Here is a 14,402-nt window from a genome sequence, read left to right as displayed (position 1 = left end):
TTGGGTCACCTAAGAGCCTAAAATGCTGTAATCATGCTGGTTCCGTTCCGGTTCAAACGCTGAATAATGGAAATGCTTACACGTTCGGTCACAAACAAATTAGCAGAGGCTCTCTTTGTGACTAGAATATCCCAAAGTTCATACAGGTACTGCTACGGGCAGTGTCACTCTCAGATACTGCCCCGCTACTGCAGTGTCACTGTCATTGCATACATGAACAGTGACAGAGATAGCTCTGACTCTGATGTACATGGTAGTTTAAGAAGAGTTAGTGTCAAATGACGCTCATGACAGTGAAACATACTTGTACACAGAGATTAGGCTAGAGAGCAACACATGGAAGACCAGGAGACTGGCATATGAGAATAATATTAAAGAAAAAGATAGGGTCACCATGTTCAATTTTCTAATTTTCATATTCACGTCATAAAATAAAACAAAAGTAAAACTTTGAACAGTAAAGAACAAATGAAAAAATATGTGACTAGATGGAATTATTTATTTTTTAACCAAATTTGCCATTATTACACCCAAAATTTCAGATATTAAAACATTTATTTGATGGAATTTTTAACCTTCCAATATTGTCAATTTTGAGTAGCATCTAATTCAGATATGTCTTGTAGTTTTGAAACAAATTTTGGTGGGTCACTGTACAGTGCTCAGTTTTTTTACAATATGGCAATTAGCCAGAATTCACAATTTGCATACTCTCTCATAATCATCATTCTGTGTGCTCTTCGGCAGGAGCAATTGACCTTGCCGGATTTAGATTAACTCAAGTTGGCTTAGACTGATACTGTAAATCCAAAAAGTTCACAGATGCATTTAAAAATGAATCAATTTAAGAACTTGCCTTAGAAATATGACTTTACAAATACTAATAACAGGTAACGTTGAATATCTGCGAGCGGAATGGCGCAATACATGTTTATTTTGTCTGCGCGCACATCCTTTTCAAATATCCGTGCTTGTGATAGTTGGGGGGGGACTTGAAAAAATTTGATCATATAGAAGGGGGTATATGGAAATTTTTTAGGGTATGGGGGATCTGAAAAAAAAAGATTTCAATCGCGATTCCCCAGCCCCCCCCCCCCCCCCCCCCTAATCGTTCTTTGTGAACGCAGCCTTAATTGTCTGTATTCAAAACTGGGATTGGTTCAAACCTTGGTGGTGAATAATATTGTCGCTTTAACTCATCTCATATTAACAATTATACTTAAGAATGATCGATTACATTAATACATCACTTCGGGAGAGATTGCATCTTAATATTCTAAATTCTAAAAATATGACACACTGTACTTGTTGCTGTCTTCAGTGTCACGGTTTTACAGTCGTTTGTTGCAGTCGAAGAGCCCCGGGTCGTAGACTCTGCACTTGTCACTACAAAACAACTAGACTGACAGAGAGACGGAAAAAATTGATAGGTTAGAGATATTCATGTGGACTGTTATTGTTGACAAATGATTTCTATTCCTTGTTAAAATTAAGGTGTCAACAACAGGAAAACTATTTAGACATTTCACATATACCCCGGTAGTGGAAAGTTCAACACTGTGCATTTTACTTGATATTTGGATTGGAACAGGAAACTGTAAAATGGACCAACAATGTATTTCCATTACGATTATTACATCAAGTTTGCAATTGTATACACAAAAGCACTTTTATTCAAGAATGTAAATATTTCTCGGAGAAAGAATTACAGTTTTACTTGACTAGATGTAAACATGGAGTGATAAATCACATAAATGATCAACGATTTTATTCTTATTACATTGACTACCTATCGCAAGCTATTGTTGATCACACTTTTTATGATGTACTAAACTGTATCTATGTGTCCGGGTCATAGGTTATTCATAATTCTACTTTCCGACAAATTAGAATAAAGGAAATTCAGCAAAATGTTTCGAACTTTGTTTCCGATTATTCGACCCGTACCTGCAGATCGTCATTTGTTTCAAAATGAACAATATAGAGTGAATGAGCAAAATATACAGAAAAAATGAAAGAAAGATGTAGGTCAAAAGTTCAGATGATAGATAGACAAACTATTTGTGGTTTACTAATATGTTTCGAATTCAAGAGTTATTTGATATTTTCCTGTACATCGGCACGATGACTGAAACTAGTTTTGAATGTTCGACGTATTTTATCAAGATATATACAGAGTGGATATTGTTTGGTTAACATTTACTACAAAAACAAAAGTCATCTTATACGTTCATGAAATGTCAAACTTCATAAACAGAACACAAACAGCGCAGCCTCCATTTTTACTGAACCAAAACAAGTATCTCTAGATGAATGGAGACAGGAGAAACTCGCCATTGATTACTTACATGATAATCAATTTTGAGATCAGTGTGTGCTAGCAATATACATTGTCTCAGGCATATTGTCTTGTTATCGATGAGTGAATTTGAGTTCAAGTTGAAAGTACGCTGTATCGTATTCTATAAAGAGACACTAGTTTGGCGACTCTCCGAGTGATGTATTTCGATGTGGAGAGCTTAACTTTAATTTCGTGAGCTCTCTTTCTCAAATTCACGTCAAAAAAGTTTCACGACTTCATCTCCAAATGTTGTAAATATTCTAACGCTGCCCTTGGTAGACACCATACTATCACAAGTGCAATTACTGATTCCGGTTCTTTTAATGTGATGTCGTATCTTAACGAAAGCTGTGAGTTACTCGATGTACGTCAAATTACAAATGATCTTCCTGCTCCACTGGCATTATTGGCTTGCGGTTAAAAGGCGAGCGCCCTCGTTCGACGAATACACAAAAAATGCTCTAAAGCAGCCGATGGGAGAAACAACAGACGCCCTCTCACAGGAATATTTGTAACACTAGAATAAACACTTCGCATTTTATCTAGGTCACCAAATCAACGTAGTTCGTGACGATGACGCGGAGAGTTTTCTCAATTGCTGAACGTCGGCCGGCTCTGATGTCTGTCTTTGTCTACAATCGTGTTGTTGTGACAGAGGGCGCTGAAGATTGTCGCTCCTGTTACGTCGTTTATGCTTTTTCTTTTCCTTCTTTTCCCGCTGAACTTCACCGATAGCTCTGTGTCGGACAAATAAAGTGTAATTTCAACAGACGAAGACAAAACTAAATAAAAAACAAAGTGCTGACATGCACATTGTATGACTATTTTTTCAAAACTGTTGGACGTGCCTCGGCCATCTTATTAAGCATCAAACACGATTGGAACTAATTTGAGATAATTTGACCTTCATATTTTTCAAATTTCTCAAAAGTGTTAGTGCCCTGTAGCTGAATGTTGCAATATTAAAAATTACTTATAAAAACAAGTGTAGAACTTAAAAAGGAAAGCGGATGAGCTTACATTTGCAGATTAAACCGACATTACCCCACCATCCAATTATCCCAAATTAGTTCCAATCGTGTTAGCGTTCGACCAGTCAATCAATTATGACAATCATGAACAAACGATCATGGCAAAGCTTGGTTTCCGGCGTTGTAAAACAGCACAAATTTCTGCTTTCAAAAAAGCAGAAGATTGATTAAAGTATTGCCATTTTCGTTCGGCTAAAATATCTGTAACCTTCCCTCAAACGAATTCCAAACATACGGAGACTCATGAAGTAAAATCGGAGCGAGCAATTTTCTGAGGAAGGAATACCTAATATTATTTTACTTTGATATCAAGTATGGTGACACAACCTTTGAATACGCTTTTCAACTTGGATAAAGTATGCTAAAACTTTCAATATGGCTCCTTGGAATGAGTCGTTTGTATCATTTCAGTTAAATGAATCCACACGTTTTCAGGCAGAGCAGCGAAAAATTTTAAAATGTTGAGAACCGGAATGCCTGTTTCATAATATAGGAGATTACAAGTGGCAACAAGCTACAATTTTTCTCTCTTAATTACAAACTTACCGGGAGTAAACTTCAAACTCTGTTTTCTAGCTACTTAATTGCTTCATACTTACGGGTATAAGAACGGAGGTAGTATATTCTTGTACTTGAGATACTCTACCAGTGCTGACGGTGACACTCCATCGGGCTTTGATTCCACGAGAAGATGTACCCGTCCGGTCCTGACACGAAACGTTGCTCGAACTGCGATTTCAATTTATCCTGAGCCCAAGTCGACATCAACTCCTTCGCTGAATCACTCTTGTAATTCTTATCATTTGCTATGACAACGATGGTTGTGCCATCTGCAAGAAAATAAGTCGACCTGTAATAACTTTGTGATGCCGATGGCAAAGTAAGTGTTCGTAGTAGTATAGCGCCCTCATTCGTCGACATTCGAAATATCCAGGAAAACGCGGCTCCAAAATTTTTGTTGTTGACATGTTCTGCTATTATGTATTGGATCATTATATAAAAGGGAGAATGTAATTTCGAAAAACGTGAAATTATGCATAGACATTTTTCCGAAGCCGTTAAAGAAGATGGATTCATACACTTATACACCATGAACACAAAAACAGCAGCGCGAAAAATCGACTCTGGCGCATTCGTGGCAGGTGTTTGTAGTGTTTCTTGCGGAATTTCGCAGTTTTCGTGCTTGAAGCTTTTACAAAGTGACTGACTGTGTGTTTGATCTTTTTCTTAATTTTCTATATCCGAAATTGGGCTTTTCCGTTCTTTTAAAGTTCCATTAGCTGTTATCTTCTGGCGATTTTTCCGTTAGTTTTGATTGACATGATCACTGGCTCATGTTGAATAGCCTGTCAAATAACAGAGAATCGCATATTATTCGGAAACATTACGTGCCCGACAACTAAATAACACGTGATTTTACAACGAAAATTTCAATTTTTGTCCGACAGAAATACAAACTCTGTTGACACGCGGATTCCAACGTAGGCATTCTTCTGCACCTGCGCGAGCCATTTACAGCATTTAAAAATAAATATTCATTACTTATGCCCGGTACTTACGTCGTAGTCAATTGTCTGAACACGTTGCGTAGCCAGATGTCTGGCAATCCACGACGCAATGTTGTTTTGATCCCGCAATAAAGGTGAACTTGTACATCTCGCGTGATCGCGGCGTCATCATATCCGCGTTCTCCCCAGCACGCTGAGCATGCCAGACGTCAACAAACGAGCTCAGCAGGGCAACACGTTTGGACAAAAATTAGCAGTTTTTATGTGGCTATAACATGACTATCATGTTTGTTTTCTTCGTAAAACAACATTTTGCAACAAATATGAGCCTCCAACATGGAATTTTCCGTGGTAAAAAATGGTCAAAAGTTACAAATAATGGCCCTTTAAAATTAGGGTCAGCCAAAACGCCCTTTATATCAAAACACGGTATACGGTAGTCAGCGTATGGCGTGCATCGGCGTGTTGAAAAGCAAATGGAAGTACGTATATCTCGTATCAGGGCTATTGTCGGAGAAGCTAGAGATGCGAGGAAGACATTATTATTAAAATTATTGCGAAATTTGCCCAACATACACTCCTTTTTACACTCCTTTTTACGGCGTCAGCGACGTCCGTGACACGATTGCTATATTACGACATTAATGGCTTTGCAGGCCGAAATCTTGTCATGACAATATTTCCATAAGAAGTGACCACATCTATTATAAGAGAAAATGTTATTACCCCAACAAAGCGATGTACATACCCGTTGCATCCTGCAATGCTGAGTAAATCCTAGAGTATCCAATGTCCAGTTTTGTTTCATTAATGAAGAGTGGTGGATCATCTGCATGTACGACAAGAACTGCAAGATGCAGTCGGTCTTTTCCATTTTTATTAGAACGTGCGAGTTCTCTGATGGCCAGGCTTGTCTCCGCGATTTCCGTCAGCTTGAAGTACTCAGTCTTGGCGTTCAACGCGTGTTTGTTAGTGTGGGCAAATAGCTGTCGTCTGACCAAATTGAGGTCGACGTAAAAATGCTCACAGTTCAGCAAGAGAACGTTCAGCATATCTGCAGCGCCCTCAGTCGATGGAAATGTAGATCTGCAACGAGATAATAAGAGCTGTACCAAAGCACTACTGCACTCACGAAAAATGACAAATCAAGTCACTTAAAGCATAAAAAATCAATTTAAGAAGTTAGGAAACACCGCCATGATCAGTCAAGTCAGTCAAAAATGTTTACTCGTGGTTTTTTTCGAAAATCATGCTGAAGTCCTATTATGTTTGATCTTTCTCGTGTTCAAAATGTCAGGTTTGTATGTTTATGCCTTACTGGTTTTAACCATGTGAACTGATAGCGACGAATGACCTTAGCAGGAAGAGGCTACAGTGAAAGTTGAACTTTCGTTAACGCTTTTGTGAAAATAGGGAAGCAACTATGATAATTTATACATCCACATTGTTACAGTAAATATAGCTTCGGGTTCGCTACCTATTCCTGAATTCCCTAAATTTAGATCAATCTCCGACAATTTCATTTACTTAAATTTACATACAATAGAGACAAAATGTGCAACAGCGGAACGTACACACTAAGAATTTTGCAGTTATAAATTGGAGAAAGGTGCTTTGGGAGGATGACGATAAAATCGATAGCAAACTTTGAAAGTCACAGACACTGTTGCATTATGTTGTTCGCAGGATATCGTAATCAGTAGATTCCTTGACATCCCTCTTGACCATACGCTACCTGGAGCTCAGTTCAGGATATTGCGAAATTTGTTTAATATAAATTATGACGAACCTAAATGTGATGTACCATACAACTCCAATTTCCTTTACCCTTAAAAGACAAGGCTACGGAAAATAAACACCAGATCCCGAGTGGTTTCTGCTGATAAGAACCATGTTTTCTCTGGTTTCATTCATAGTCCCCTAGCTTTACGTAAAATAAGCATAATGCTTTCCGTTACTAGTCAGAACACCAGAGAGAGGTTATGAAAAGTTCACTTTCAAGGCAGTCGAGAAATGTGTGCGATTTGTTGACTTTGAAAATATACAGGTCGGTTGACGACACAGTGACGAAAAATGCAAGGGTCATATCGTTATGCTGTTCTCACAGACTGGCAAAATCTGTGGTCGAGTTGAAAACTTAAAATTAGCGAAAAAATACACTTGCAATAATCAGAATCATTTTACAGCCAATATTTCGACACCTATCCATACAAAAAATTCGAATGGACCAAAAATAGACCAGATTCGAGATGATGTAATGGACAACAATAAGAGAACAAAAATAAATTCAAGTAGTTCCTGACTCGTTATAGTAACCATATAACTCTGTTATATCGTTCTAAAACTTGAATATCGAAGGGTTTGAATGCAAATTACCAAATATACAGCACCTAACACCAACACCACAACTACTGTCGTTAACGCCATAATTACTGTCGTCTTTAGACCTAATGTTTTTGACTCAGAGTCACGGTTGTCATGTGCACGTGTCTAACCTTTGGTCACATCACTTAGTTGAGTCCCCTCAACTCATCATAAAAGTATAAGATAGTGATACATTTGCAAGATTTCATTGGTTTGTGTCCCCTCACAAACTACAGTTCATAATAAAACTTTGCCTTGCAATTCCCCACCAACTCATATTTCCATATTCAATATATCGCTTTTAAATTTTAAATAAGAATTTTTTTCCTTCGACTATCGGTTTATTTTTTAAACACACCCTACTCATCGTTTCTAGTAATGCTGATTATTTTATCCAGCTTTACATGAAAAAACCCCGGAATTTTGTCAACGTAACATCGGTGAAAAACATTAAGTTTACAGAGGCTGAAGATTTTAATGTCTGGCTCTGGTGCTGCCTAATCTGTTGATCCGCTTCAAGAGCAGGGTCAATCTCGTATACCCCCTTTCGGCTGGAGGTGTTGTGTGTGTGTATCGTGGGAATGATGTCAAAGTTGACATCTAAGGTTCTCATGGTAAAACTGTCCCCGTCTTCGACGCCAGGTTTTATTAGACAACTCCAGTCACAGAAAATCTATTTGACTTTTCCAGCCAAACTGGTAATAGCAACGACGGCGTGCCGTATTTACGTATTTGGCTCACGTACAGGGAAATCACCGCCCGGATGTTTCTATTTAAAGACGTGACCTTGTATCATATGGTACGCTTTTAAAAATTGTTAGGTCAAGCACTCATATCAACGTATATTCTCTTCTCCTAAATGAACCATACCTGATTCTCGAATTTGTCCTCACTGAGCTTCGCATTTGCTCGTTCTCTTCGATCGAATCTACGACACTTACAGTCGACGGCGACTTCATATCTGCAGGGGAAAAGATATAACAAACATTCGAGGCAATAACAGAATTGAAGAAGGAGAAGTCGGGGATAATATTTCCTCGGGTTGTACAAGAGCTCCCTTACTTCCCCATCTAAACACTGCCTTTGTTAGCTAAAAGGGGCGAAGTTAATTTTCCTCAACCGGTTAAAGCCCCAATAGCTGCGAATTTATAATAAAGCGATCTCAAAATATCCTCAGTTTTCCAAGAGTTTTCTTTGAATATGACCTATTAAAGACTTAAAAAGTATATACCACTGTCATAAGTGTCGAAAGTTGCATGTAAATTCAAACGTTTTAACATCATTTTAGATTTCCCGCCATTTTCCAATCTAATCATATGACTGAGAAAATAAAGATTACCAAAACATGTTGGCCATCTTGTGTTGTGCTTTCAAGTAAATTGCATCGCGCTTGTTTCTGGTATGGTCACGATGTGTATGCACAAAAAATAGGTTTTTTTCGCACTTTTCAGTGGGGGCGCCATTTTATGAGTGCGGCACCTGTTTATTCTTCAGTCCGGTTCACTTCCAAAATTGGTGACGCTGTACCATAATATTTTCTCCACGATTAGCCAATCGTCGATCGGATGACATCATCGATAAGATTGCAGTCATTGCAGGTTCGCGAGCATTGTATGAATCACTATCAGTTACTTTCATCCCTCATGTAGGCCGTAAAATCCAAAACTTCGAATTTCTTTCATGATGAACATGAACCTATGTTCTCCAAGAACAATTTGACAAACAATCAGACCATCGAGCAAAGCGCAACCAAGATATTTACGTTTCATTTCGATTACCTCTTTCCTGATTTGATAGCTGCCATCTCCGATAAGGCTTACAAATGGGGTTTTCTGAACGATCTGTGTAGGACGCGATTTATATTTCGCAGGACTTCAGGCCAAATTCCAGGCATCAAAGCAATGGGGTTTGGTTGTCTGAGCCAGACTAAAATGGTACGCGATTTTGAAAATGTGTGTTGACAGAGTGGCCACACAACTGTTCGGGATTATGACAGAGTATGGCGCTATTAATTGTTTATTTCACAAATTACATCCGTATTCCCATGAAATGTGCAACGCCAAGTGTTTGGCAAAACCCCTCTTTCACAAATGACAATATTTTTTTACACGGATGGTGTAGCGGAGGATTTATAGCAAGATAGAGTTCAACACACAATGGCGTTCGTAACAATGGACGCATGTGGAGGTTGCCAGGAAATACACTCTAGAGCTGTTGGTGTCAATTTTTACTGATGACGCGCTGGCCGCTGATTGGCTAATGATAGGAAAAAAATATTATGGTATAGCGTCGCCAATTTTGGAAATGACCCGGACTGTTATTTGGTCTGTTTAAACGTGTGGGCATGGTCCAAATCAGCGAGCAGTGATACTTCTATACACATCCTTCAGTTACAACATTTACATGAACCAACTTTGGTTTGAAAATAAACTCATGAAAACAATGCATAAATTTCGCTGCTATTGGGGCTTTAAATGTTTGAAAACACCCCAGTGGGTCGAGGAAGTTTGTGCGAATTCACACAGTCAGTTGTTCTCGTTGAACAAAATTAACGATACAAGTTTACTTTACTGGGTGTTTCCTGGCGATATTGACTGATTGGCATTGTATTAGAGTTTGTCACGAATTCAGGACGAAGACATTAAAATAATAGTCTTCTAAAATGGCTCGCAATAAAACTGTGATGAAAGATAAAGACATTGAATGAGTTTATTCCCTTGACCTTAATTGTTCCTAACCATTGGACACGTACAAACTTCAGATATATGTTCTCCTTTATAAATTGTTCCAATTTGACATGTAAAAATTTATTCTTCGTCCAAAAATACCAATATTGCCCTTGACGAATAAACAATATTACACATGAAAGCAACTGGCAAGATGTTTCTAAATTACTGCTGTAAAGTATTGAAATAAATTGTGCCTTCACACAAACCAAACGCGACAGCCATTACGGAAAACGGTGTGCCTGCTGGTGTGATTGTGTCTTGTGTGGGTGTGTCTGGCTGTTTGTCGCCAGTTAAAATTTGTACCAGTTATATTTTCAAGTTGATGTGGGGGCCTTTATAGCGGCGGAATAACTTGAAGATTACTCCGTGTGGCCACCTCTCTATGTATCTCTTTGCCTATCTATCCCCTGAGTAGATATGTCCACTATCTGTCTATCTGTTCATCTGCATAGATATGTCTGCTATACCTATCTGTCTATATCTCTCCGTCGAAATGATTTCACCAATTTGAAAATAACACGGTTACATGCCCCAGACATGAATTCAATATAGTCGACTTAGCCTGTGTTGTTCTGAAAGTTGTGTCTGCTGATTACACTTAATCGCGCCTTAATGTGGGATTAAAAGTAATTAAAGATTAATTTGCAAGATTGAAGAAGTTTGCCAATACAGCATGCAACTCTCTTTTCTACAACAGTCGGGCTTTAATACATTGAAGATTATATTAGCTAGGCAAGTAAAGATTATTTAAACGCTTTATGCGTCTAACAGTTTACTGTTATCTGGACTGATACGAAACTGTCCAATTATCAAATGGCGATTTGTATGTAATTACTTCCCAATAATCGTCGGGATCAAATTAACACATCTTGTCAGAGTTTTGCCGTTGAAATATTCTTGGTCGATAATAAAGCACCAGATGCCGGTCATGCGGCAGTGACGTGTACTTACCAGTTCCCTTGTCACCATCAAGGTCAAAGACATCATCGACCACGTACTCGGCCATTGATGTCACAACCAAAGTGCCGACAGTATTGTCCATGCCATGAACTTGATGATGTCTCCTAAACTCCATCATATCATCAACGGCAAGGTTTCTTTTCGCTTCTGTCCCAAGGAGAGTTTCGGCCCTTGCTGTGAGGGAGTCCTTGGACAGCAGAGCATGTGCTGGGTTTCCGGACACCAGAACGGTTTCAGCGGTCACTCTCGCGTCGGCCAACTTATTTTCGGTAACGTGCAGTTCGTGCAGCTGTTCTTCCAGCGCCGCTTTCCTGCACCTGTAGCCATCTCGCAACTCCTGCAGAAGTCTTTCCCGATCTCTCTTTACCTTTCGAAGTAATTTGTCGGACTGAATATAAATTTTCGTCTCGGCTTCCTTGAAGCATGTGTCTAAAAAGTAAATTGCCCCGAGTGTGTCTGTTTTACATCGAGTCGTTTCGCTCTGTTTATCTCTCAGCCGCGATACGACAGAGGAGAGTTCACTCAAATAACCTGTTGCCACATCCTTGAGATAGCGGTGTTGGTGCTGTGGTACACGGTGATCGATGACGGTACATTCCAGACACACCAGTGTTCTACACGTATCACAGTAGAATTTGACCTCATTATCGGGGTGTTGCTTGCAGCGAACAATGGCATTTTTCACTGACATGCCGACCCCAACGACCTCCGTCGGCGAAGGCGTGCCAACGGAATGGTCACCGGTATAATCCAGACGATGCGATTTCGTTGCCGGCACCCGTTTGTGGACGCGTTCGCATGTCCGGCACAGTTTCAGGTTGCAGTCGATGCACCTGACGTCGCTCACGCCTTCCTCGCACCCTTCACATTTGCCCAACCGCTGGTTTGCTTCTGCGCCGCGTCGTTCACCAGCAGACTGTTCAAATACGCCACCTACCCAGCCATTGCCTTGCGAAACTGTGACGCCATATGACGGAAGTCCGAATGGAGACCGACACACGGGGCAGGACGAAGAGACGCCGTTTTTCTCAACATGTACCCGAAGGCACGAACCGCAGAAACTGTGCTCGCACGGTAGAACTTGAACGTGCTCACCATTGCGATGTTCGGAGCACAAATTACAAACTGAACCCTCCTCGTCTATGTGTCCCAATCTTGTCCTCGTAGCCATAACTGTAGTACTGGACCCACAGCAATAACCCCTTCAAGTGGAGTGCTTCGGTGACGAATTGAAAATATCAACAACCGCTTAAAATAAACCTGTACGGAAAGTCACGTACTCATTTATGGTTTGGTTTTAAAAGCTCGGTCTTTGTACTCACTGAGGTTTCTATTCCATTGTCTCTAGAGATACAAAGTTTTAACAACCACAACGTTAAAGATAATGTTATCAGCTGATATAGACTATGTCCTATGCTGACACAATCTCAATATTGAAGACGATATTAATGTCTGAAACAAAAGTGTCCTTTAGTCAACTAATGAAAGAAAAATTACAGATTTGTTTTCCCAAAATATGGTACGTTTACTACTACATACCTAAGCACACTGCCTCGATGAGTTAAATGAAAGAGTGTAGTATTCTTCAAAACCTATGTTCAGTTATGTTTGTCGCGTATTATTAATGTTAAAGATATATTCGACGTTTGTTGACACAATCACTCGTTGCTGATAAACGCCCGTATTTTACTGATAAACACATCCGTATTGTGATGTGTTGCCGGGAAATATCAAACGAGCGTTAGATTTTTTTACCAGTTTGTCTGAAGAAGACTTACACCTCCGAAATCCTGAGTAGGGAACCATAACTGTGGTATTACTGCTGCGTTAAATTTTTGTCGTTATACGATAACACGGCTCCTCTTGTTATTGTCAAGTATCAAAGTCTACGGATGAATATCAACACTTGAAATATGCGCACAGTGTCACGGCACAGTCGCGCTAATTTTTCAACCAACGCGGGAAAAAATTTCGGTCTCCAGAGTTGCAAATTCATAAAGGCGTAACGAAGTCCTTTTTCCGAATTTTTTGCCCCTATTGTGCATCATTTCACTTGGAGGTTTCTCAAGAATTCCTACGCTAACAGACATATAGATCCTGTAGATCCTTGGCGGAAAACCAATCAGCAATGGCGAACGACTACAAACTTCACACTCAAAAAGCGCATGTTCGTTGGACAGCGCAGTCTCAAAGCGACATTCCTGCTGCATATTTATTAAATGCCGCGTTACAAAAATTACCAGGAAACTTTGGGATATTGATCTTAACGCATCATACAAGGAAAACGGAAAATGAGAAAGAAATTTAAAAATTGCCTGACAGTAGTGAAAAAGGTAACAACACGTTCATTTTGTCGGCAAGCAAAAATATAATTTACTAGAAAATAATTTGATTTAGTTTCTTGCCAAATTTGGGCAAAATAATTCGGCGCAAACAACTGCCAGTGTGTATGTGATCATATACATGTATGCATTATCTAACATAGTCGGAAATCTGAGTCAAAACTTTAATACTGACGTATCTTTCACAAATGTTCGCGGTATTTTGTAAACAATCGAACTTTCAAATTTCTGTAAATTTCCTGCTATGTCACTCGACTTTAACGTAAACATTGATCACACGAGAACGGCGGGACTTCTATGAATTACGCCATGGGGAAATGTAGCTCTGACATCACGTGATTTTTGTAATTTACGCGAATGTTTGTTTCCTCTCTAATTGAGAAGAGGGAGCTTCTTTCTTTCATCCTTGGCATTCGATTAAGAGTACTAAGATGAGAACCAGTTATTTCCGAGACAAAAAAAAATAATTGGGAATATGGAGGTGAAGGAGAAGAAATAATTTGATTCCATGACAGCTTTAGGAAAGAATTGCTCGAGCCGACAGAAGTAAATATTAAACATGTCGCGATAAGCCTGATTCAGCAAAATTTGGGAAAATCCGATTCTTTAATATTCTCCGGAGGGGAGCTGTCTACGGTGGATATTTTTGTTAAAACTTTAAACCCTTGAAAACATATTTCAGTAGTTATGTTTGTAATACAATGGCTTTGTCACAATGAATATTATTTAATCAAAGGGGTTTACTAAGACTTGCTCTGTACATTAATGGTGAAACTTTAAAAATCGTATGACAAGATTCGACCAACTGCTAAAAGCTACTGTATATCACTCCCTAAATTGCTGTAATATACTGAAATCATCATCATCATCATCATCATCCTTTTAAAACTCACAGTAATCTAATACAATTCAAATGCCACAAATTCCTTTGACAATACAGCCATGCGCTAGTCGAGCCTAGCCCCGTACATTGCGTTATCAAAAGCTATTATGGGCTGCTGTCCAATAAATGATGCAGGTACTTTTGTAGAGAGAAAAAAGTAACTGTGACTGTAAAAAGAGTCTTATATCTGGAATTTGACCTTGGAATTTTATCAACTACTTAAGTAAGTTAGTACAGAACAAGA

At 39.1% G+C, this 14,402-nt stretch overlaps 1 protein-coding gene across 2 annotated transcripts; it reads right to left on the bottom strand.

The window, feature by feature from the left end:
• Positions 1–1,229: 1,229 nt before the first annotated feature.
• On the bottom strand, positions 1,230–13,076 carry LOC139131843 (E3 ubiquitin-protein ligase TRIM33-like). Of its 2 annotated transcripts, XM_070698133.1 has the most exons (6): positions 12,473–12,568; positions 10,925–12,277; positions 8,115–8,205; positions 5,629–5,966; positions 3,972–4,202; positions 1,230–3,078 (listed from the first exon to the last, which is right to left on the bottom strand). In XM_070698133.1, exons 2-5 carry the CDS (start codon positions 12,102–12,104, stop codon positions 4,015–4,017), a joined length of 1,797 nt encoding a protein of 598 aa, XP_070554234.1. In that variant the 5' UTR covers positions 12,105–12,277; positions 12,473–12,568; the 3' UTR covers positions 1,230–3,078; positions 3,972–4,014. The 2 variants fall into 2 exon arrangements, with proteins under 2 accessions (XP_070554234.1, XP_070554233.1); XM_070698132.1 differs by having other exon boundaries at positions 10,925–13,076.
• Between the last annotated feature and the right edge of the window lie 1,326 nt (positions 13,077–14,402).

The sequence above is a fragment of the Ptychodera flava genome, chromosome 4 (genome assembly GCF_041260155.1).
Source record: "Ptychodera flava strain L36383 chromosome 4, AS_Pfla_20210202, whole genome shotgun sequence".
Classification (NCBI taxonomy): Eukaryota; Metazoa; Hemichordata; class Enteropneusta; family Ptychoderidae; genus Ptychodera; species Ptychodera flava.
This window is presented reverse-complemented; position numbering and strand designations above follow the sequence as displayed.